General features: G+C 46.7%; 1 protein-coding gene across 1 annotated transcript in view; it reads right to left on the bottom strand.

The window, feature by feature from the left end:
- Positions 1-25,695, bottom strand: part of EIF4E (eukaryotic translation initiation factor 4E) — a 374,004-nt gene that overhangs the window by 162,092 nt on the left and 186,217 nt on the right. Inside the window, exon 5 of the mRNA XM_069238309.1 lies at positions 18,790-18,903. Coding sequence (XP_069094410.1) covers positions 18,790-18,903 — 114 coding nt within the window. The remainder of the gene's footprint in view (positions 1-18,789; positions 18,904-25,695) is intronic.

Raw genomic sequence — 25,695 nt, 5'->3', positions numbered from 1 at the left:
AACTGGATGTCCTCTTCACTGGGGCTATCCTCAGTGATTTCAGAGGTGTTGGTCTCTCCTGTGAGGGAACCAGCATCTCTGACTATTATTTTAGGAGTCAGGGTTTGAGGGACCCTGTCCTCCCTAGATAGGACTGGTAGGGGGGAATTTTCCTCCAAGTCACTATCCTCTTCCTCTGAGTTGCCACCCTCAGAGGGGTTGGCCTTTTCAAACTCTGCCAAAAGCTCCTGGAGCTGTATTTTGGTAGGTTTGGGGCCCATTGTTATTTTCTTTATTTTACAGAGTGACCTTAGCTCCCTCATCTTAAGATGGAGGTAAGGTGTGGTGTCGAGTTCCACCACAGTCACATCTGTGCTAGACATTTTGCTTCTAAAAGTTGGAATACTTTTTAAGAATCTACAACTGGTTCTAGAATCTAATTTCAAACTTTTAACAAACTTTTAAACTCTAAAAGACAATGCTAAACAGGGACTTAACACACAAGGCCCTAGCAGGACTTTTAAGAATTTTAGAAAAATTTCAAATTGCAAAAATGAATTTCTAATGACAATTTTGGAATTTGTCGTGTGATCAGGTATTGGCTGAGTAGTCCAGCAAATGCAAAGTCTTGTACCCCACCGCTGATCCACCAATGTAGGAAGTTGGCTCTGTATGTGCTATTTCAAAGTAAGGAATAGCATGCACAGAGTCCAAGGGTTCCCCTTAGAGGTAAAATAGTGGTAAAAAGAGATAATACTAATGCTCTATTTTGTTGTAGTGTGGTCGAGCAGTAGGCTTATCCAAGGAGTAGTGTTAAGCATTTGTTGTACATACACATAGACAATAATTGAGGTACACACACTCAGAGACAAATCCAGCCAATAGGTTTTTATATAGAAAAATATCTTTTCTTAGTTTATTTTAAGAACCACAGGTTCAAATTCTACATGTAATAGCTCATTCGAAAGGTATTGCAGGTAAGTACTTTAGGAACTTCAAATCATCAAAATTGCATGTATACTTTTCAAGTTATTCACAAATAGCTGTTTTAAAAGTGGACACTTAGTGCAATTTTCACAGTTCCTAGGGGAGGTAAGTATTTGTTAGTTTTACCAGGTAAGTAAGACACTTACAGGGTTCAGTTCTTGGTCCAAGGTAGCCCACCGTTGGGGGTTCAGAGCAACCCCAAAGTCACCACACCAGCAGCTCAGGGCCGGTCAGGTGCAGAGTTCAAAGTGGTGCCCAAAACACATAGGCTAGAATGGAGAGAAGGGGGTGCCCCGGTTCCGGTCTGCTTGCAGGTAAGTACCCGCGTCTTCGGAGGGCAGACCAGGGGGGTTTTGTAGGGCACCGGGGGGGACACAAGTCCACACAGAAATTTCACCCTCAGCGGCGCGGGGGCGGCCGGGTGCAGTGTAGAAACAAGCGTCGGGTTCGCAATGTTAGTCTATGAGAGATCTCGGGATCTCTTCAGCGCTGCAGGCAGGCAAGGGGGGGGTTCCTCGGGGAAACCTCCACTTGGGCAAGGGAGAGGGACTCCTGGGGGTCACTTCTCCAGTGAAAGTCCGGTCCTTCAGGTCCTGGGGGCTGCGGGTGCAGGGTCTCTCCCAGGCGTCGGGACTTTAGGTTCAAAGAGTCGCGGTCAGGGGAAGCCTCGGGATTCCCTCTGCAGGCGGCGCTGTGGGGGCTCAGGGGGGACAGGTTTTGGTACTCACAGTATCAGAGTAGTCCTGGGGTCCCTCCTGAGGTGTTGGATCGCCACCAGCCGAGTCGGGGTCGCCGGGTGCAGTGTTGCAAGTCTCACGCTTCTTGCGGGGAGCTTGCAGGGTTCTTTAAAGTTGCTGGAAACAAAGTTGCAGCTTTTCTTGGAGCAGGTCCGCTGTCCTCGGGAGTTTCTTGTCTTTTCGAAGCAGGGGCAGTCCTCAGAGGATGTCGAGGTCGCTGGTCCCTTTGGAAGGCGTCGCTGGAGCAGGATCTTTGGAAGGCAGGAGACAGGCCGGTGAGTTTCTGGAGCCAAGGCAGTTGTCGTCTTCTGGTCTTCCGCTGCAGGGGTTTTCAGCTGGGCAGTCCTTCTTGTAGTTACAGGAATCTAATTTTCTAGGGTTCAGGGTAGCCCTTAAATACTAAATTTAAGGGCGTGTTTTAGGTCTGGGGGGTTAGTAGCCAATGGCTACTAGCCCTGAGGGTGGGTACACCCTCTTTGTGCCTCCTCCCAAGGGGAGGGGGTCACAATCCTAACCCTATTGGGGGAATCCTCCATCTGCAAGATGGAGGATTTCTAAAAGTTAGAGTCACTTCAGCTCAGGACACCTTAGGGGCTGTCCTGACTGGCCAGTGACTCCTCCTTGTTGCTTTCTTTGTTCCCTCCAGCCTTGCCGCCAAAAGTGGGGGCCGTGGCCGGAGGGGGCGGGCAACTCCACTAAGCTGGAGTGCCCTGCTGGGCTGGGACAAAGGGGTGAGCCTTTGAGGCTCACCGCCAGGTGTCACAGCTCCTGCCTGGGGGAGGTGTTAGCATCTCCACCCAGTGCAGGCTTTGTTACTGGCCTCAGAGTGACAAAGGCACTCTCCCCATGGGGCCAGCAACATGTCTCTGGTGTGGCAGGCTGCTGGAACTAGTCAGCCTACACAGACAGTCGGTTAAGTTTCAGGGGGCACCTCTAAGGTGCCCTCTGGGGTGTGTTTTGCAATAAAATGTACACTGGCATCAGTGTGCATTTATTGTGCTGAGAAGTTTGATACCAAACTTCCCAGTTTTCAGTGTAGCCATTATGGTGCTGTGGAGTTCGTGTAAAACAGACTCCCAGACCATATACTCTTATGGCTACCCTGCACTTACAATGTCTAAGGTTTTGTTTAGACACTGTAGGGGCACAGTGCTCATGCACTGGTACCCTCACCTATGGTATAGTGCACCCTGCCTTAGGGCTGTAAGGCCTGCTAGAGGGGTGTTTTACCTATACTGCATAGGCAGTGAGAGGCTGGCATGGCACCCTGAGGGGAGTGCCATGTCGACTTACTCATTTTGTTCTCACTAGCACACACAGGCTTGTAAGCAGTGTGTCTGTGCTGAGTGAGGGGTCTCTAGGGTGGCATAAGACATGCTGCAGCCCTTAGAGACCTTCCTTGGCATCAGGGCCCTTGGTACTAGAAGTACCAGTTACAAGGGACTTATCTGAATGCCAGGGTGTGCCAATTGTGGATACAATGGTACATTTTAGGTGAAGGAACACTGGTGCTGGGGCCTGGTTAGCAGGGTCCCAGCACTCTTCTCAGTCAAGTCAGCATCAGTATTAGGCAAAAAGTGGGGGGTAACTGCAACAGGGAGCCATTTCTTTACACCACCTGTCTTACCACTGGCTTGACAGGTGGGGCAGGAGAGGCAAAACTCCTTAACCATGTTGGACATATTGGGCCAGTAGAAGTGGTTGACTAACCTCTCCCACGTCTTGGTTTGTCCCAAATGTCCAGCAAGGGGAATGTCATGGGCCAATGTTAGGATGAACTCTCTGAACAGCTGAGGCACTACCACTCTCCTAGTGGCACCAGGTTTGGGGTCTCTGGCCTCAGTGTATAGGAGCCCATCTTCCCAATAGACCCTATGTGTTCCATTTTTCTTGCCTTTGGACTCTTCAGCAGCTTGCTGCCTAAGGCCTTCAAGAGAGGGACAGGTTTCTTGTCCCTTACACAGCTCTTCCCTTGAGGGTCCCCCTGGGCCTAAGAGCTCAACCTGATAAGGTTCAAGCTCCAAAGGCTCAGTTCCCTCAGAGGGCAGAACTTCTTCCTGAGAAGAGAGGTTCCCTTTCTTTTGCTGTGTTGCAGTTGGTTTCCCAACTGACTTTCCTGTTCTCTTGGTAGGCTGGGCCATTTTTCCAGACTCCAGCTCTACTTTTTCACCCTTTGCCTTGCACTGTGCTCTTGTTTTCACACACACCAGTTCAGGGATACCCAGCATTGCTGCATGGGTTTTTAGCTCTACCTCAGCCCATGCTGAGGACTCCAGGTCATTTCCAAGCAGACAGTCCACTGGGATATTTGAGGAGACCACCACCTGTTTCAGGCCATTGACCCCTCCCCATTCTAAAGTAACCATTGCCATGGGATGTACTTTTCTCTGATTGTCAGCGTTGGTGACTGTGTAAGTTTTTCCAGTCAGGTATTGGCCAGGGGAAACCAGTTTCTCTGTCACCATGGTGACACTGGCACCTGTATCCCTCAGGCCCTCTATTCTAGTCCCATTAATTAAGAGTTGCTGTCTGTATTTTTGCATGTTAGGCGGCCAGACAGCTAGTGTGGCTAAATCCACCCCACCCTCAGAAACTAGAGTAGCTTCAGTGTGGACCCTGATTTGCTCTGGGCACACTGTTGATCCCACTTGGAGACTAGCCATACCAGTGTTACCTGGATGGGAGTTTGGAGTGGAACCTTTCTTGGGACAGGCCTTGTCTCCAGTTTGGTGTCCATGCTGTTTACAGCTATGACACCAGGCCTTTTTGGGATCAAAGTTTTTACCCTTGTACCCATTGTTTTGTGAAGAGGCTCTGGGCCCACCCTCCTGTGCAGGTTTTTGGGGGCCTGTAGAAGACTCTTTACTATTTTTAGTTTTGGCTGTCTCATCACTCTTCCCCTGGGGAGTCTTTGTGACCCCTTTCTTTTGGTCACCCCCTGTTGAAGTCTTGGACACCCTTGTCTTGACCCAATGGTCCGCCTTCTTTCCCAATTCTTGGGGAGAAATTGGTCCTAGGTCTACCAGATGCTGATGCAGTTTATCATTGAAACAATTACTTAACAGGTGTTCTTTCACAAATAAATTGTACAGCCCATCATAATTACTTACACCACTGCCTTGAATCCAACCATCTAGTGTTTTCACTGAGTAGTCAACAAAGTCAACCCAGGTCTGGCTCGAGGATTTTTGAGCCCCCCTGAACCTAATCCTGTACTCCTCAGTGGAGAATCCAAAGCCCTCAATCAGGGTACCCTTCATGAGGTCATAAGATTCTGCATCTTGTCCAGAGAGTGTGAGGAGTCTATCCCTACACTTTCCTGTGAACATTTCCCAAAGGAGAGCACCCCAGTGAGATCTGTTCACTTTTCTGGTTACACAAGCCCTCTCAAAAGCTGTGAACCATTTGGTGATGTCATCACCATCTTCATATTTAGTTACAATCCCTTTGGGGATTTTCAACATGTCAGGAGAATCTCTGACCCTATTTATGTTGCTGCCACCATTGATGGGTCCTAGGCCCATCTCTTGTCTTTCCCTCTCTATGGCTAGGATCTGTCTTTCCAAAGCCAATCTTTTGGCCATCCTGGCTAACTGGATGTCCTCTTCACTGGAGTTATCCTCAGTGATTTCAGAGTTGTTGGTCCCTCCTGTGAGGGAACCAGCATCTCTGACTATTATTTGTGGAGTCAGGGCTTGAGAAGCCCTGCTCTCCCTAAGTAGGACTGGAGGGGGGGAATTTCCCTCCAAGTCACTATCTTCATCCTCTGAGTTGCCATCCTCAGAGGGGTTGGCCTTTTCAAACTCTGCCAAAAGCTCCTGGAGCTGTACTTTGTAAACTAAAGAAAATAGCAATGGGCCCCAAACCTACCAGAGTGACCTTAGCTCTCTCATCTGTAGATGGAGGTAAGGTGTGGTGTCGAGTTCCACCACATTCACATCTGTGCTAGACATTATGCTTCTAAAAGTTGGAATACTTTTTAAGAAACTAAAACTGGTTCTAGAATCTAATTCAAACTTTTACAAACTTTTAAACTCTAAAAGAAATGCTAAACAGGATCTAACACAAGGCCCTAGCAGGTCTTTTAAGAATTTAGAAAACTTTTCAAATTGCAAAAATCAATTTCTAATGACAATTTTGGAATTTGTCGTGTGATCAGGTATTGGCTGAGTAGTCCAGCAAATGCAAAGTCTTGTACCCCACCGCTGATCCACCAATGTAGGAAGTTGGCTCTGTATGTGCTATTTCAAAGTAAGGAATAGCATGCACAGAGTCCAAGGGTTCCCCTTAGAGGTAAAATAGTGGTAAAAAGAGATAATACTAATGCTCTATTTTGTGGTAGTGTGGTCGAGCAGTAGGCTTATCCAAGGAGTAGTGTTAAGCATTTGTTGTACATACACATAGACAATAAATGAGGTACACACACTCAGAGACAAATCCAGCCAATAGGTTTTTATATAGAAAAATATCTTTTCTTAGTTTATTTTAAGAACCACAGGTTCAAATTCTACATGTAATAGCTCATTCGAAAGGTATTGCAGGTAAGTACTTTAGGAACTTCAAATCATCAAAATTGCATGTATACTTTTCAAGTTATTCACAAATAGCTGTTTTAAAAGTGGACACTTAGTGCAATTTTCACAGTTCCTGGGGGAGGTAAGTATTTGTTAGTTTTACCAGGTAAGTAAGACACTTACAGGGTTCAGTTCTTGGTCCAAGGTAGCCCACCGTTGGGGGTTCAGAGCAACCCCAAAGTCACCACACCAGCAGCTCAGGGCCGGTCAGGTGCAGAGTTCAAAGTGGTGCCCGAAACACATAGGCTAGAATGGAGAGAAGGGGGTGCCCCGGTTCCGGTCTGTTTGCAGGTAAGTACCCGCGTCTTCGGAGGGCAGACCAGGGGGGTTTTGTAGGGCACCGGGGGGGACACAAGTCCACACAGAAATTTCACCCTCAGCGGCGCGGGGGCGGCCGGGTGCAGTGTAGAAACAAGCGTCGGGTTCGCAATGTTAGTCTATGAGAGATCTCGGGATCTCTTCAGCGCTGCAGGCAGGCAAGGGGGGGGTTCCTCGGGGAAACCTCCACTTGGGCAAGGGAGAGGGACTCCTGGGGGTCACTTCTCCAGTGAAAGTCCGGTCCTTCAGGTCCTGGGGGCTGCGGATGCAGGGTCTCTCCCAGGCGTCGGGACTTTAGGTTCAAAGAGTCGCGGTCAGGGGAAGCCTCGGGATTCCCTCTGCAGGCGGCGCTGTGGGGGGCTCAGGGGGGACAGGTTTTGGTACTCACAGTATCAGAGTAGTCCTGGGGTCCCTCCTGAGGCGTCGGATCTCCACCAGCCGAGTCGGGGTCGCCGGGTGCAGTGTTGCAAGTCTCACGCTTCTTGCGGGGAGCTTGCAGGGATCTTTAAAGTTGCTGGAAACAAAGTTGCAGCTTTTCTTGGAGCAGGTCCGCTGTCCTCGGGAGTTTCTTGTCTTTTCGAAGCAGGGGCAGTCCTCAGAGGATGTCGAGGTCGCTGGTCCCTTTGGAAGGCGTCGCTGGAGCAGGATCTTTGGAAGGCAGGAGACAGGCCGGTGAGTTTCTGGAGCCAAGGCAGTTGTCGTCTTCTGGTCTTCCGCTGCAGGGGTTTTCAGCTGGGCAGTCCTTCTTCTTGTAGTTGCAGGAATCTAATTTTCTAGGGTTCAGGGTAGCCCTTAAATACTAAATTTAAGGGCGTGTTTAGGTCTGGGGGGTTAGTAGCCAATGGCTACTAGCCCTGAGGGTGGGTACACCCTCTTTGTGCCTCCTCCCAAGGGGAGGGGGTCACAATCCTAACCCTATTGGGGGAATCCTCCATCTGCAAGATGGAGGATTTCTAAAAGTTAGAGTCACCTCAGCTCAGGACACCTTAGGGGCTGTCCTGACTGGCCAGTGACTCCTCCTTGTTATTCTCATTATTTTCTCCGGCCTTGCCGCCAAAAGTGGGGCCTGGCCGGAGGGGGCGGGCAACTCCACTAGCTGGAGTGTCCTGCTGGGTTGGCACAAAGGGGGTGAGCCTTTGAGGCTCACCGCCAGGTGTGACAATTCCTGCCTGGGAGAGGTGTTAGCATCTCCACCCAGTGCAGGCTTTGTTACTGGCCTCAGAGTGACAAAGGCACTCTCCCCATGGGGCCAGCAACATGTCTCGGTTTGTGGCAGGCTGCTAAAACTAGTCAGCCTACACAGATAGTCGGTTAAGTTTCAGGGGGCACCTCTAAGGTGCCCTCTGTGGTGTATTTTACAATAAAATGTACACTGGCATCAGTGTGCATTTATTGTGCTGAGAAGTTTGATACCAAACTTCCCAGTTTTCAGTGTAGCCATTATGGTGCTGTGGAGTTCGTGTTTGACAGACTCCCAGACCATATACTCTTATGGCTACCCTGCACTTACAATGTCTAAGGTTTTGTTTAGACACTGTAGGGGTACCATGCTCATGCACTGGTACCCTCACCTATGGTATAGTGCACCCTGCCTTAGGGCTGTAAGGCCTGCTAGAGGGGTGTCTTACCTATACTGCATAGGCAGTGAGAGGCTGGCATGGCACCCTGAGGGGAGTGCCATGTCGACTTACTCGTTTTGTCCTCACTAGCACACACAAGCTGGTAAGCAGTGTGTCTGTGCTGAGTGAGAGGTCTCCAGGGTGGCATAAGACATGCTGCAGCCCTTAGAGACCTTCCTTGGCATCAGGGCCCTTGGTACTAGAAGTACCAGTTACAAGGGACTTATCTGGATGCCAGGGTCTGCCAATTGTGGATACAAAAGTACAGGTTAGGGAAAGAACACTGGTGCTGGGGCCTGGTTAGCAGGCCTCAGCACACTTTCAATTGTAAACATAGCATCAGCAAAGGCAAAAAGTCAGGGGGCAACCATGCCAAGGAGGCATTTCCTTACACTGGGTAAGTGACATTTTCAGTTCGATGGCATCTGTCGCTGTAGATACACATGGTATGCATAGACTAGTAAGCAGTTAGTTCCCCATAAGCGGTGGTTTAGCCTGTAGGAGTAGAAGTTGTCTGAAATAGAGTTCTTAATACAGCTTGACCTACTGTAGCTTGTTGTGCGGATAGCACATCTATACAGTAGTGTTTGGTGAATGTGTGAGGCGTAGACCAAGTGGCTGCCTTACATATTTCCTGCATTGGGATGTTTCCTAAAAAGGCCATTAAAGCACCTTTTTTCCTTGTTGAATGTGCCCTGGGAGTAATGGGCAGTTGTCTTTTTGCTTTAAGGTAGCAGATTTGGATGCATTTAACTATCCATCTGGCTATACCTTGTTTTGATATTGGGTTACCTGCATGAGGTTTTTGGAATGCAATAAATAGCTGTTTAGTTTTTCTGATGTTCTTTGTTCTGTCAATGTAGTACATTAATGCTCTTTTGACATCTAATGTATGTAGTGCTCTTTCAGCCACAGAATCTGGCTGTGGGAAAAATACTGGTAGTTCTACCGTTTGATTTAGATGGAATGGTGAAATAACTTTTGGTAAAAATTTTGGATTAGGTCGTAGGACGACCTTATTTTTATGTATTTGTATAAAAGGCTCTTGTGTTGTGAACGCTTGAATTTCACTTACTCTTCTTAGAGATGTAATGGCGATGAGAAAGGCAACTTTCCAGGTTAGGAATTGTATTCCGCAAGAGTGCATGGGTTCGAAAGGTGGGCCCATGAGTCTTGTTAGAACCACGTTTAGGTTCCATGAAGGAACAGGTGGTGTTCTTGGTGGTATAATTCTTTTAAGCCCTTCTATAAATGCTTTGATAACTGGTATCCTATACAAGGAAGTTGAATAGGTAGTTTGCAGGTATGCAGATATTGCTGCAAGGTGTATTTTAATAGAAGAGAAGGCTAGCTTTGCTTTTTGTAAATGGAGCAAGTAATTTACTATATGTTTTGGAGTTGCATCTAGCGGTTGTATCTGATTATGATGGCAGTACCAAACAAATCTTTTCCACTTACTTGCGTAGCAGTGTCTAGTGGATGGCCTTCTGGCCTGCTTTATGACTTCCATACACTCTTGGCTAAGTTGTAAGTGTCCGAATTCTAGGATTTCAGGAGCCAGATTGCTAGATTCAGCGATGCTGGGTCCGGGTGTCTGATCTGTTGGTTGTGTTGCGTTAACAGATCTGGTTTGTTGGGCAGTTTGATGTGTGGTACTACAGACAGATCTAGCAGTGTTGTGTACCAGGGTTGTCTTGCCCAAGTTGGTGCTATTAAAATGAGTTTGAGTTTGTTTTGACTCAATTTGTTTACTAGGTAAGGAAGGAGAGGGAGAGGAGGAAAAGCGTAAGCAAATATTCCTGACCAGTTCATCCATAGGGCATTGCCTTGGGATTGCTTGTGTGGGTATCTGGACGCGAAGTTTTGGCATTTTGCGTTCTCTTTTGTTGCAAATAAGTCTATTTGTGGTGTTCCCCAGAGTGTGAAGTAGGTGTTCAGAATCTGTGGGTGGATTTCCCATTCGTGGACTTGCTGGTGATCTCGAGAGAGATTGTCTGCCAGCTGATTCTGGATCCCCCGGAATAAACTGTGCTATTAGACCAATCTGATGGTGGATTGCCCACTTCCATATTTTTTGAGCTAACAAGCTTAACTGCGTTGAATGTGTTCCTCCTTGTTTGTTTAGATAATACATCGTTGTCATGTTGTCTGTTTTGACAAGGATGTATTTGTGGGTTATGATTGGTTGGAAAGCTTTTAGTGCTTGAAAAACTGCTAATAATTCTAGATGATTTATATGCAGTTTTGTTTGATGTATGTTCCATTGTCCTCTTATGTTGTGTTGATTGAGATGTGCTCCCCACCCTGTCATGGAAGCATCTGTTGTTATTACGTACTCTGGCACTGGGTCTTGGAAAGGCCGCCCTATGTTTAAATTTATACTGTTCCACCATAGAAGCAAGAGGTAAGTTTGGCGGTCTAGCAACACCAGATCTAGAAGGTGACCCTGTGCTTGAGACCACTGTGAGGCTAGGCACTGTTGTAAGGGCCTCATGTGCAGTCTTGCGTTTGGGACAATGGCTATGCATGAGGACATCATGCCTAGGAGCTGTAGTATTGTTCTTGCTTGTATTGTTTGGTTTGGAGACATGTGTTGAATGACCCTGTTGAAATTGTGGATCCTTTGTGGAGTTGGCGTTGCTACTCCTTTTGTCGTGTCTATTATGGCTCCTAGATATTGCTGTACTTTGCTTGGCAGAATGTTTGATTTTGCAAAGTTGACGGTGAACCCTAGTTTGTAGAGGGTTTGTATGACTTGATTTGTGTGGTTTGAGCATTGTGTGAGCGAACTGGTTTTGATTAGCCAGTCGTCTAGATACGGGAACACATGTATTTGCTGCCTTCTGATGTGTGCAGCGACTACTGCTAGGCATTTTGTGAATACTCTTGGAGCGGTGGTTAAACCAAAAGGCAATACTTTGAATTGGTAATGTATTCCTTTGAATACAAACCTTAGATATTTCCTGTGTGATTGATGTATTGGTATATGGAAATATGCGTCCTTGAGGTCTAGGGTTGTCATGTAGTTGTGTTTTTTGAGCAATGGTAACACTTCTTGTAGTGTGACCATGTGAAAGTGGTCTGATTTGATGAATGTGTTTACTACTCTGAGGTCTAGAATTGGTCTCAGTGTTTCGTCCTTTTTTGGTATCAAGAAGTACAGTGAATAAACTCCTGTGTTTATTTGTGTGCTTGGTACTAATTCTATTGCATTTTTTTGCAGTAGTGCTTGAACTTCTATCTCTAGAAGCTGTGAATGGTATTTTGATAAATTTTGTGATTTTGGTGGTATGTCTGGAGGGAATTGCAGGAATTCTATGCAATAACCATGCTGGATAATTGCTAGGACCCATGTGTCTGTAGTTATTTTGTCCCATGCTTCGTAATATTGACGTATCCTCCCCCCCACTGGTGTTGTGTGGGAGGGGTGTGTGACATGTGAGTCACTGCTTGTTGGTAGTGGTTTTGGGGCTTTGAAATCTTCCCCTATTCCTAGGGAATTGCCCCCCTCTATACTGGCCCCGAAAACCTCCCCTGTACTGTCCCTGGTAGGTGGGCGGTGCCGACTGTGAGGTGCTAGCTTGTGTGGCCTGACCCCGAAACCCTCCTCTAAAAGGTGTTTTGCGGAAGGTGTTATAAGATCCTCTGCTCTGCGGGGAGTAGAGTGCGCCCATGGCCTTGGCAGTGTCAGTGTCCTTCTTGAGCTTTTCTATGGCTGTGTCGACCTCCGGACCGAACAGAAGTTTTTCGTTTACTGGCATGTTAAGCACTGCCTGCTGAATTTCTGGCTTGAATCCAGACGTTCTGAGCCATGCGTGCCTACGGATGGTAACCGACGTATTAATGGTCCTTGCGGCCGTGTCTGCTGCATCCATGGAGGAGCGTATTTGATTGTTGGAAATGTTTTGACCCTCCTCAACAACCTGTTTTGCTCTTTTTTGCAGATCTTTTGGGAGATGTTCAATGAGATGCTGCATCTCATCCCAGTGGGCTCTGTCGTATCGCGCTAGCAGCGCTTGTGAATTTGCGATGCACCACTGGTTTGCTGCTTGGACAGCAACCCTCTTCCCGGCTGCATCGAACTTCCTACTTTCTTTATCTGGAGGAGGTGCATCCCCAGAAGTGTGTGAATTTGCCCGTTTTCTGGCAGCCCCTACCACCACAGAATCTGGTGGCAGCTGAGAGGTGATGAATACAGGGTCCGTAGGAGGCGCCTTATACTTTTTGTCCACCCTAGGCGTCACTGCCCTACTTTTAACTGGCTCCTTGAAAATGTCCTTTGCATGGCGTAGCATGCCTGGGAGCATCGGCAGGCTTTGGTAGGAGCTGTGGGTTGAAGAGAGGGTGTTAAATAAAAAATCATCCTCTACTTGTTCCGAATGGAGTTCCACATTATGGAATAGTGCTGCTCTAGCCACCACTTGTGAGTAGGCTGTGCTGTCTTCCGGTGGTGATGGCCTAGTTGGGTATGTGTCTGGGCTGTTATCAGACACTGGTGCGTCGTACAAGTCCCACGCATCCTGATCTTGGTCATCGTGGCTCATGGCGGTGTGAGCTGGCGAATGTGACGGGGTGTAAGTTGGCGAAGCCGGAGTTACAGGTGGAGGTGAGGGAGGAGGTATTACCTTTTGTGCTGTTTGTTGCTGAGAAGTAAACAGAAGCGTTCTCTTTCGTTTGACAGGTGGAAGGGTACTGATCTTCCCAGTCCCCTGCTGAATAAAGATACGCTTTTGCGTGTGATCCACGTCAGTGGATTGCAGTTCTTGTTCAAATCTATGTTTCTTCATTTGAGAAGACATAGAATGCTCTTCAGTATAGGAGCCAGAAACAGGGTCTGATGTGGCTTTTTTCGGCTCCGAAAACCCTGTCGATTGTTTTTTCGGCTCCGAGGTAACCTTCCTCTTTTTCTGTGCCGAAAATTCTTGGCCTCTATGGTCTTCGGCGCCACTGTCTCGGCGTCGATCCGTGTCGACACCGAACTCTCGGTGTCGATGCTTCTGTTTAGCACTCTCTCGGTCCCGAGGAGGCTGCGTGCCGGTGTCTCGACCGGAGTCGGACGATCTCGACACTGAATGGGCCTTTTTCGGTGCCGATTGTTGGTCACCGAGAATTTGGGTGGAGCCATGGCCGGTTGGCAGTGGCGTCCCCTGGGCCTTCTTTCCTTTTTTAAGGTCTGATCTCGACGTCTTACTCACAGTTCTTGTAGAGTCTAGCTCGTCGGAGTCTGAATCCTGGATGGAAAAGGATTCCTCCTGTTCCTCTTCTGTCTCGAACTGTCGACGCTCTTTTGGCGTGGACGCCATCTGCAGTCTTCTCGCTCGACGGTCGCGCAGAGTTTTTCGGGACCGGAACGCCCGACAGGCCTCACAGGATTCTTCGCTGTGCTCGGGTGACAGGCACAGATTACAGACCGAGTGTAGGTCCGTATAAGGATATTTGTTGTGGCATTCGGGGCAGAATCGAAACGGGGTCCGTTCCATCGGCGTTGTTCTCCACGCGGTCGGGCCGACTAGGCCCCGACGGGGTGCCGAAATCTACCCCGAAGGGCACCGAAGCGCTTCGATGTTCAACGCGTCGTCGTATGTGTCTATCTCTAACCGGATCGCAACGATACCGTCGAAAATCTTCAGTTTTCAGCTATCTTTCCGTTCCGAAACTCGGAGCGACAGGAACACGTCCGAACCCGATGGCGGAAAGAAAACAATCGAAGATGGAGTCGACGCCCATGCGCAATGAGCACAGAAGGAGGAGTCACTCGGTCCCGTGACTCGAAAACACTTCTTCGAAGAAAAACAACTTGTAACACTCCGACCCAACACCAGATGGCGAGCTCATGCATACCATGTGTATCTACAGCGACAGATGCCATCGAACACATGATTTTCATGCAGGACAATGCTCCATCACACGCGTCCAAGTACTCCACAGCGTGGCTGGCAAGAAAGGGTATAAAAGAAGGAAATCTAATGACATGGCCTCCTTGTTCACCTGATCTGAACCCCATTGAGAACCTGTGGTCCATCATCAAATGTGAGATTTACAAGGAGGGAAAACAGTACACCTCTCTGAACAGTGTCTGGGAGGCTGTGGTTGCTGCTGCACGCAATGTTGATGGTGAACAGATCAAAACACTGACAGAATCCATGGATGGCAGGCTTTTGAGTGTCCTTGCAAAGAAAGGTGGCTATATTGGTCACTGATTTGTTTTTGTTTTTGAATGTCAGACATGTATATTTGTGAATGTTGAGATGTTATATTGGTTTCACTGGTAATAATAAATAATTGAAATGGGTATATATTTGTTTTTTGTTAAGTTGCCTAATAATTATGCACAGTAATAGTCACCTGCACACACAGATATCCCCCTAACATAGCTAAAACTAAAAAGAAACTAAAAACTACTTCCAAAAATATTCAGCTTTGATATTAATGAGTTTTTTGGGTTCATTGAGAACATGGTTGTTGTTCAATAATAAAATTAATCCTCAAAAATACAACTTGCCTAATAATTCTGCACTCCCTGTACCTTGATAAGTAAATATGCGCACTAATGCTCTGCTAGTTTCTGGAATGTGTAATGTACTGACCCAGTTTCTGTATTTGCAAATTAAGGCTCTGTGTTGAAAACAATAATACAGATAAAAGAATAAAAATAAAAAATAAAAAAATGGATGTGTTTAAAACACCACAAGACAGACGAGCTATAGCTCTACCAGATACTGGCCGGTGATAGGCTCAGCAGGGCTTAAAACCTGCCTTGCAGATGACATCCTCAACTCACCAAGAAGCAAACCTCACAAATGGTCAACAAAGAGCCAAAAAAGTACAGTCAAAAAATGACTGAGGGGTAGCTCTTCTCTTGGATCTGCGCATGCTGGTAGGGAAAGAAAAAATTACTGCATGCCTGACGCAGACTGATCAATGCCACTTACCGGCACGCAGGGGTAATGCTCATGAAAAATCTTCCAGATCCAGTCTGACTCTTGGGGAGAATTCAAAAGTGAGGATGAGGGATGGTTTGTTCTTTAATGGTTGTACTTGCCACTGTTTATTTGAGGCATGGTGGTGTCTGAAATGGTGTTTGATACTGCCACTCTTTTCTCTGGAGATCGATAATATAAGAATTTGGACAGACACCCAAATGAATCAATGAATAGATAAACTACTGTGGAAGATCAATGAGCTATAGGATGGGGAGTAAAATAAAAAGGGGAATAGTACACCAATACATTAGACAACATGCACCAGATCTGGTGCTTCTCCAGAGACCCATATCAAGGAGGATAACTGGGCAATGCTGACAAAAGTAGGGGATAAAGTGGTTGATTATGCTGGGTACTCTAGAGGATCAAAAGGGGATGAGGGAAGGGAAAAAAAGTAGAAAAAAAAAGAAAAAACACTTTCCATACTATGATGGTGGACCAACTGGGTAATTTCACCATTGTTATTGGGCATTGGCAGAGGATCCCACTGATGGTTGCCTCTATTTACCTACTTCCAGGCTGCAAGCAGGTGTGTTAGAAGAGGCAAGGGCACTCTTGCTACCTGATGGGGTGTTAAGGGACAGGGTTTCAACTTGGTGATGGATGGAGTCTTGGACAGAGAGATGGGGGAGAAGACAGCTTAGTCACAATAAAGGGAATTCAGAGGCTGTGGCCTGGTTAACATATGAAGCTACAGCAACACAAAGAGATGGACGGAATGATTAACATTGTTAAACATTCACCCCCACTCATAGATCTGGGTTAAGTTAATTGTTTTTTTGCTCACTACGCTACCCCAGATAGGAGCCAGCCATATGTAAATTAGTCTTGACCCTGCTCACCATGGGAACAGTCCAGCCCGAACTGCCAGGCCTCCACGCACTAGAAAATAAGCATCATGGAAGCGGTTTCGGGGCATCACCCCTCAGCCACCAGGCTAGCTTGAAACCAATGGCACAGTGAACACCGGGAGCAGAGTCAAGACTGATTTGTATATGGCTCGGTCCAAACATGTGGCAATCAAAACAAGGATTAATTAAACCCAGATCTGTGACTGGGGGTGAGTTTTTGAAAAGTTTCAACACTCCGTCAATTAAACATATGAGACGACAATCAGAGGGTGTCAGTTCTCCATTTACTCCAGGGCCCATGGGTCCTGGTTGTATTCTCTGTAAGCATGGGACCCACATGCACAGATTTCTAAATCCCAGAAAGAAACCTTGAGAGGGTAATCCCGGGCCATTCGCCACTTACAGATTAGTTGGATTAGCGAAAAATAAGAAAGTTTCAGAGTTGGAGATGTAATACTTATCTAGTTACTTAAACAGTGAGGTGAAAAAAAACAACAAAAAACTGCGAAGGGTTACAAATCAATACTTTTGTTAAAACAAGTCCATGGTAGAGTCCCGAAAGGTGGTGCTCCAAGGGAAGCTGGTGTTGCTAGTAGAGGCTAAAGAAAAAGAAAAGTGGGCAGATTTAAGGCTGGTCGAGAAGCGACAACTAAATTAACAATTTACCACTCAGCCATAAAGTGAATTACTCTGTCGTATAGATTTTGAGAAACACGAATACCAAGTGAGGACATCTAATTCTGTCTGCAATCATTTCCTAGCAAATCTGAAGAGGTTATATGTGAATAACTAGGCAAATGAACTACTGGTTTGGCTTGGGAGGACAGAGGAATTCTGGTGGGGGAACGAGATTCAGGAAACCGGTCGCAACAGTTATGAGAAGCGAAGAAATTGCTGAAGCATTTGCCAAGCACCATAGATTACTATATGTGTAGGTGAATTCTTGTTGCAGAGCACGATTTGGGACTTCCTTCCACACGTTAGCCAATAAAAGACCACAATCTGGAAAAAAATCCTGGATCAGACCACATCTTAACTATGAGCAGATTAGCAGTGAGGAGGATTTTCTGTCTAGGAAGCTCTGCCTAGCCATGGTTTTGGTGCTACAGAAACCTTCAGGGTTACGCTCCTTATACAGACCTATACCTCCTTTAAAAGTAGAAAAAATGTTTTGGCTAAGATCCTGGCAATTAGGCTGGCCAGTGTTACTGGGGAATTGGTGCACCCAGTCCATTCTGTTCTGGATTCATCCGAGGCTGCTGTACGACACTCAATTTTTTGCCGATTGTACAGTTGTATAGCATGTTTGAAGTCACTGAAATAGCCGGCGGTTCACATGCTTTTGGTTTCCTGGAGTGCCAGTTTATGTTCCAGATGCTCAAAAAGATTAACACTGGCCCAGAATACATGAAGTGTGTCAAACTGCTCTAAAATAAACCAAGTATTTATGTAAGAGTAAAGGGAGAGCTCTCACAATCAGTTCCCCTCCTTTGAAGAACGAGACAGGAGTGCCCCTTCACCAGCTCATTTTTTGCCTTGGCAATGAAACGGTTTGCATGTAGGGTCAGATAGGTTCCCTTGGTGGAAGGAGTAGCTGTTGCCTCTTACTGGTCAGAAAGAATATTACTCTATCTACAGTTGTACATGTAAAATCCCGACAGATTAATGCAAATGGTACAGATCTTTGGGAAGTATAGTGATTTCAAATAAACTGGGCCAAATCAGTTATCTATCTGCCAACATACTGAACTCCAAAGAAACAAAGAAGCGGAGAAACCACTGTAATGGAACTGCTATGCTCTCTCTGGATTTTTTTTATATGGAAAACAAAACGTTCTTTAAAAAAAAAAAAACGAAAAAAAACAAGTGCTATGCAATATGTTCTAGGTCACTGAAAAAAGCAGCAATAGTCTCTGCTTATGCGTAGTAATAAAGACTCCATGACTTCAATTATCTCAAAGAACCCCCTTTCTAAGTGGTTTAGGGAATAGCAGCTGAAAATGACCCAGGGATAAGACATCTGTTTCCACATGAGAACAAATGGGAGTAAATGTTAATAGCAGTACTCTTCAACAATAGTGCTCCAGAACTTCCACAGATAATAAAAAATAAAAAAAACAACAAAGCAAACTTTTCTAGAAATATAGGCTTGAGTCTTCTTCCCTCTCCCGCTTTCCCTTCCTGAGTTTTGAGTTTCACTATTAACATTACAGAGATCTGTTTATGAGGATTGTATAGTCAATCAGAAACATCGAAAATGGTCAGTGGCAGGACATTGCCTGGGTACTGCAGCGTCTCCTTTACAAATTGCAGAACACTAATTAGCAGATAACAAATGTTAGTTTTGTTTGAAAAAACAAATATAGAACCCAGGGTAAAAGATTAGGCTCTTTCAAAAACTAGTGCTGCCCTAGTAAATGTAAAATCATTATATCTTCACATTACTTCTTGACATCTGAAGACAAATTTGTTAAGGGAGAAAGATGAGACCTTGCCTTGAACTTCCCAAAAGGTTGACTTTTAATGAAATTAAATTACTGTAGATTATCTCATTGCCGGAACATCTGATGAGACATGCTTTTCAGAAAATGACAGACTGCCTCCTCCAACAGAATGCCTTGTTCTGTCACAGCCAGTCAAAGGTTACAAGGAAAACTATGAATGTATCAAATGTAAATATAGTCACAGAATACAACATACTATCATGAGAGCAGTTTCTGCTCACTAACTACAGAACTCACTGTCTCCAGCCAGAAGCGATCTAGGTCATTCCGTCTTTGTTGTTTGTTTAACGTGATGAGCCATCGTCCTCCCTTCTTGTTCTTTTCATCTTCCCACATGGGCTCTATCCCATCCTTGAAAACAATGTTATACGAGTTAGGCAGTTTTTACTTTTCATTTTAGATTTGTTTATATTTCGTGTTAATTTTCACCATTTGACAAATGTCATGCATTTACATTTCAACATTTAGATATTGGTTTAACTTTTTTGTACTTATATGGCTACTGTGAATGGAGCAGAGCTGCCTTTTCTGGTTATTAGTGCTATTTTCCTAGGTTCTTTTATCACTTGTTTCAAACATCTACACAATTTCACCACTACATTTTCACTTTGGAAACTTGATTATAAAAGGTTTCCCCAAGATTAGTACAATGGTTAGAACAACATAGAATAAATTGTTCTAGTCGTGACAGATTATTTTTGCACAGACATTTGGCTTCAAAACAGGATAAATCATGGATTCCTAAAGTAAGGAAGTAAACACACAAGGAAAACACTGGTTGCCTACACAGCAAAAAAAAAAAAAAAAGTTGACACCCGAAACCCACCTTCCCGTCTATTACAGCAATTAGAACTAAGCATCATGGATATTGCAACTGTTCACCTATCACTCTGTGGTAGTACTGCATACCCCACAGTCTTTCCACAAATGGCAAAAATTAGGAAATTAATACTTTCTGGATTCACATGCTGTGCATTAGATTATCTAGCAGTATCCCCTCCCAATGGGTCTGCTGGGATGAAATGCTAAATGTTAGTAAACAGGTGTTGTAGAAGTCTTTATCCCACATGTGGTCCTGATAAGTAAAGGACAACCGTGCATTAGCTCAAAGTACACATTGAAAAAGAACCAAATTTAAATGCACACTATGGCACAATAAACTTATTTAATTGAAAAAATGTTGCAAACCTATCCAAAATCTCATCATAACAGGCGAATTAAACTATTAAGGCTGATGCAGAAACCTCAAAAAAGTTGACAGAGCTGACAAATAGCCTTTACAAGTGCACAAAGCAAGTCTTTGCCTGCATTGGGTCACGCTGAAGAGTGCCACACCAAACCACAAATTTCTCCGAAAGATCAGCGTGCAGAGATTTTGGAGAGGGATGCCTCACATCCAAGAGGATAGAAATGACTTCAGGAGGAAGGTCAAATGAGGACAACTGCCACTGCTCAGTCTCAAGGCATGGAGATAAGATTGTGCAGACCTGGATGCACCACCAAGCCCACTACTGCGACAGAACATCCTCTTAAAGCAGCAGCTTAATCAAAGACCAATGCTCATGGTTACTGGTACCACAGACTCTTTGCTAAATCCACTGACACTAGGATGATTTGGTCCCAGTCGTTTCTGATTTTTAGAACTCTGAAGGAGAAGCAGCCGCAGGAAGATATACACAAGTCCCAAGTTCCACTTTAGGAAAAATGAATCACAAAGAGCAAGCCTCCTTGGGAATTCCAATGCGCAAGACTGCTGATATTTTGCGTTCGGCAGTTGCAAAAAGATTGAGCCAGGGTTCTCACCATTGATGGAAAATGTCCTGTGCTACCTCCAGGTTTAACTGCCCTTCGTGGTCTGCTAGGTGTCACCAGCCGGTGGTTCACCACCAGAGAAATTCCCTAGCAGTCCAGCCACTTATGGAGGTACACATCCTCCTGGCACAGGACTTACTACCACAACTGCATCCAGGACAGAAGCTGAAACATTGGGATCATTGCCTGAACATCCTGGACTTTCCACTCCGGGGCTCCTTCCTTTCCTCCTCCTCCTCCTCCTCCTCCTCCTCCTCCTCCTCCTCCTCCTCCTCCTCCTCTTCCTCTTCTTCTTCTTCTTCTTCTTCCTCCTCCTCCTCCCCCCCCCCCAAACTCCCAAAAACAACTTTCTTGAACATCCAAGAGCCACCGATGAGGCAAATAAGGAGCACTTTGAATTAAAAATGTGCCTCACATACCATGAACCTCAGGTAGCATCTGTGGGCCTGCAGGTGGGGAATATGGAAATAAGAGCCCTGCTGGTCGAACACCACCATCCAGTCTCCTGGGCTAGCTTGAGCATTAATTTGTCCTTCCGCATGAAGGGGCGACTATCTAAAATGGGACAAAAGCCACTCCCCTCTAGGAACTAGCAAGAGTAACACCCCGTTCCTACTTGTGCCTGTACTTCCTGCTTTAAGACAGACGTGCAATCCTCAGTCAATCATCCCGATGGTTGTGGAAGGTGCAACAGTGTAGAAGAAAATGGGAGGACATAGCCAATGGTCCAACTGAGACTGGGCACGCACCACTGGAAGTCTTATAGTCTTCTCCATCCTCTGGAAGGAATGCAACAGGTTCCCTTCATGCTGGCTGACACTTTGGGTCCCACTGCAGAGCTCAAATGTGCCATTTTGTATTAACATGGAGCAGGATACAGAAGTTTAGTATGCCAAGAAGCCTCAGAACCATTCTCAATGAGACCCAGGAGAGAGGCTGAAATATCCAGAAAATAGCCTGAATGTTGCGGGGTTTTTGGGTTTGGAGAAAAGGCTCCAAGTCCAGAGGAGGGGGTAGCCTTCTGCGAGGGAGTCAGGTGCAACTTTGGCAGGCTGACCGAGAAGCCCAATGGTGTCAAGAGGTTCATTGTCATCGGGAGGTAGTTCATGACTAACTCTGGTGGACCAATATTCAATACCCAGTCAAAGTAGTAGATCGACTGGTACCTCCAAACCCCTAAGATGGGCAGCAACCACCACCATCACATTTGACACCCTAGAGGGGCTAAAATTAACACCGAACAGTGCTTACGCCCCACCTTGAAACAAAGGTAGGGTCTAGGGGCTTGCAGGATAGGGGTGTGAATGTAAGTGTCCTGCAGGAACCATGACCCTATCCAGTCTCCAGGATGTAGGGCAGAAAGCACAATCATGGTAAGCATTAAATTTGTCCATGTGCGGAAAGGCACTGAGAGGATGACGCTCTGACGGAGACCTCCATTCTGATTCAATACAAGGAAGTAGCAGGATTAACACGCAGTCCCAACTTATGAGGCTAGGACCTCTCTATGGCTTCTATGTCCAACACTTCCTTGCATAAAGGAGCCTTATGGTCCTCCAAGAAGTGGTCTTGTCGAAGAAATCTTGTCTATGGTAGAAAAGCACTAGAAATGGATCCTTGAAGATTTAACTGAGTAGAGCTCAGTGGAGACTCCCTAGCATGATGTGCGGTAGAAAATCTGAGGGACTGGAGCTTCTCAGCGGAGGGTTGTAGAGGGAGGGGGAAGCCTGATTGGCTGAAACTTGGGTTTGGTCCTTTTTTCTTAGAGACAAGGATAGGCTACTAAGGTGGAAGCCTCTGGGCCTTTTTTTCCATTATAGTTGCTACTACATTGCTATTATAATGTACCGGGGACTCCCATCTCAACGACGGGGAATGATTCAAGCATGTGAATCTATGAAAGTTTCAATGTTGAAGTATGAATTAGAGGCAAAAAAGACCCCAAATCCTCTTTTGTGGTAGTGTGGGGGAGCAGTTAGGCATCTCAGAGGATAGTGCTAAGCATGTAAGGCACACACTGTAATTGAGACGCATTCAATAAAGAAATCCAACACCAATTTATAAAAATTACATGTACTTTAATGTAAATTTAGATACAAATAGGACTAGAATCAGGTGAGTACTTTGACAAAGGAAGTTTTAGAGTTGGCAAAAGATGTCAATGCATTTTTCAGTAACTACAATGTTACTCTATGGGAGAGAAAACATACAAGCAAACCAATACTTCATAGCCACCAAAGGGGTTCAGTTCTTGTGATGATCAGAGATATAGGGAATCCAGTGATGCCATTCTCCTCGGTCCAGGACATCTGGGTGCAGAGGTGACTTGGACCATTGGATTTCCGTCACCAAGAGCAGTCACTGTTGAGGGCCTGCAGAAATATGTTGCAGGCGAGAACTGAGGGGTCTAGTCTGGCCAAACTAACAAGTGGGCTTGGGTCTTCAGGGAGTGGACACCAATGGTCCTCTTCTCCTCGGTACAGGGCATCCAAGGTGAGAGGTGCAGTGGGCCATCTAGCCTCCATCACTGGAGACTGTCACAGTGAAGGTGGGGTCTGCAGAAAGAGGCTGCGGACACCGTTGGGAAGTCCACAGTGGGCGAACTAAAGGTGTGCTTTGTCTAAAGGAACTGGGAACCACTGACACTGTTGGCCCACTGGCTAGTCAGCTTTAGCTACCCTTGGGGTCACTATCAATAAATCCATCACTGAAATCAGTGATGGTTTGTTAATACAAGATATTTGGTACAAACATCTTTATTTTCAATGAAGCCATCATGTAGCTGGGGAACTCATATTTACCAGTGTCCAGCACATGTTTTATAATGGCTTCCCTGTTCACCTACTATGTCTAAGAAACGACAGACACTATACAAGCATATTTGTTCATGTATATATGCCCTCACTTTTAATAACGCAGCCTGCCTTAGGGCTGCAAGGCCTGCTGTAGGGGTGACTTACAAATAGTACATGCAGTATTAGGGGACATGGTACACTAGTGTGCCATGTTGTGTTTTCACTTTTTGGAGCACCTTGTCACACACTGTAAGGAAATGCCTCCTTGGCATGGTTGCCCCCTGACTTTTTGCCTTTGCTGATGCTATGTTTACAATTGAAAGTGTGCTGAGGCCTGCTAACCAGGCCCCAGCACCAGTGTTCTTTCCCTAACCTGTACTTTTGTATCCACAATTGGCAGACCCTGGCATCCAGATAAGTCCCTTGTAACTGGTACTTCTAGTACCAAGGGCCCTGATGCCAAGGAAGGTCTCTAAGGGCTGCAGCATGTCTTATGCCACCCTGGAGACCTCTCACTCAGCACAGACACACTGCTTGCCAGCTTGTGTGTGCTAGTGAGGACAAAACGAGTAAGTCGACATGGCACTCCCCTCAGGGTGCCATGCCAGCCTCTCACTGCCTATGCAGTATAGGTAAGACACCCCTCTAGCAGGCCTTACAGCCCTAAGGCAGGGTGCACTATACCATAGGTGAGGGTACCAGTGCATGAGCATGGTACCCCTACAGTGTCTAAACAAAACCTTAGACATTGTAAGTGCAGGGTAGCCATAAGAGTATATGGTCTGGGAGTTTGTCAAACACGAACTCCACAGCACCATAATGGCTACACTGAAAACTGGGAAGTTTGGTATCAAACTTCTCAGCACAATAAATGCACACTGATGCCAGTGTACATTTTATTGTCAAATACACCCCAGAGGGCACCTTAGAGGTGCCCCCTGAAACTTAACCGACTATCTGTGTAGGCTGACTAGTTTTAGCAGCCTGCCACAAACCGAGACATGTTGCTGGCCCCATGGGGAGAGTGCCTTTGTCACTCTGAGGCCAGTAACAAAGCCTGCACTGGGTGGAGATGCTAACACCTTCCCCAGGCAGGAATTGTCACACCTGGCGGTGAGCCTCAAAGGCTCACCTCCTTTGTGCCAACCCAGCAGGACACTCCAGCTAGTGGAGTTGCCCGCCCCCTCCGGCCAGGCCCCACTTTTGGCGGCAAGGCCGGAGAAAATAATGAGAAAAACAAGGAGGAGTCACTGGCCAGTCAGGACAGCCCCTAAGGTGTCCTGAGCTGAAGTGACTCTAACTTTTAGAAATCCTCCATCTTGCAGATGGAGGATTCCCCCAATAGGGTTAGGATTGTGACCCCCTCCCCTTGGGAGGAGGCACAAAGAGGGTGTACCCACCCTCAGGGCTAGTAGCCATAGGCTACTAACCCCCCAGACCTAAACACGCCCTTAAATTTAGTATTTAAGGGCTACCCTGAACCCTAGAAAATTAGATTCCTGCAACTACAAGAAGAAGGACTGCCCAGCTGAAAACCCCTGCAGCGGAAGACCAGAAGACGACAACTGCCTTGGCTCCAGAAACTCACCGGCCTGTCTCCTGCCTTCCAAAGATCCTGCTTCAGCGACGCCTTCCAAAGGGACCAGCGACCTCGACATCCTCTGAGGACTGCCCCTGCTTCGAAAAGACAAGAAACTCCCGAGGACAGCGGACCTGCTCCAAGAAAAGCTGCAACTTTGTTTCCAGCAACTTTAAAGAACCCTGCAAGCTCCCCGCAAGAAGCGTGAGACTTGCAACACTGCACCCGGCGACCCCGACTCGGCTGGTGGCGATCCAACACCTCAGGAGGGACCCCAGGACTACTCTGATACTGTGAGTACCAAAACCTGTCCCCCCTGAGCCCCCACAGCGCCGCCTGCAGAGGGAATCCCGAGGCTTCCCCTGACCGCGACTCTTTGAACCTAAAGTCCCGACGCCTGGGAGAGACCCTGCACCCGCAGCCCCCAGGACCTGAAGGACCGGACTTTCACTGGAGAAGTGACCCCCAGGAGTCCCTCTCCCTTGCCCAAGTGGAGGTTTCCCCGAGGAATCCCCCCCTTGCCTGCCTGCAGCGCTGAAGAGATCCCGAGATCTCTCATAGACTAACATTGAAAACCCGACGCTTGTTTCTACACTGCACCCGGCCGCCCCCGTGCTGCTGAGGGTGAAATTTCTGTGTGGGCTTGTGTCCCCCCCGGTGCCCTACAAAACCCCCCTGGTCTGCCCTCCGAAGACGCGGGTACTTACCTGCAAGCAGACCGGAACCGGGGCACCCCCTTCTCTCCATTCTAGCCTATGCGTTTTGGGCACCACTTTGAACTCTGCACCTGACCGGCCCTGAGCTGCTGGTGTGGTGACTTTGGGGTTGCTCTGAACCCCCAACGGTGGGCTACCTTGGACCAAGAACTAAGCCCTGTAAGTGTCTTACTTACCTGGTTAACCTAACAAATACTTACCTCCCCTAGGAACTGTGAAAATTGCACTAAGTGTCCACTTT

This window comes from Pleurodeles waltl, chromosome 1_2 (genome assembly GCF_031143425.1).
Source record: "Pleurodeles waltl isolate 20211129_DDA chromosome 1_2, aPleWal1.hap1.20221129, whole genome shotgun sequence".
Taxonomy (NCBI): Eukaryota; Metazoa; Chordata; class Amphibia; order Caudata; family Salamandridae; genus Pleurodeles; species Pleurodeles waltl.
This window is presented reverse-complemented; position numbering and strand designations above follow the sequence as displayed.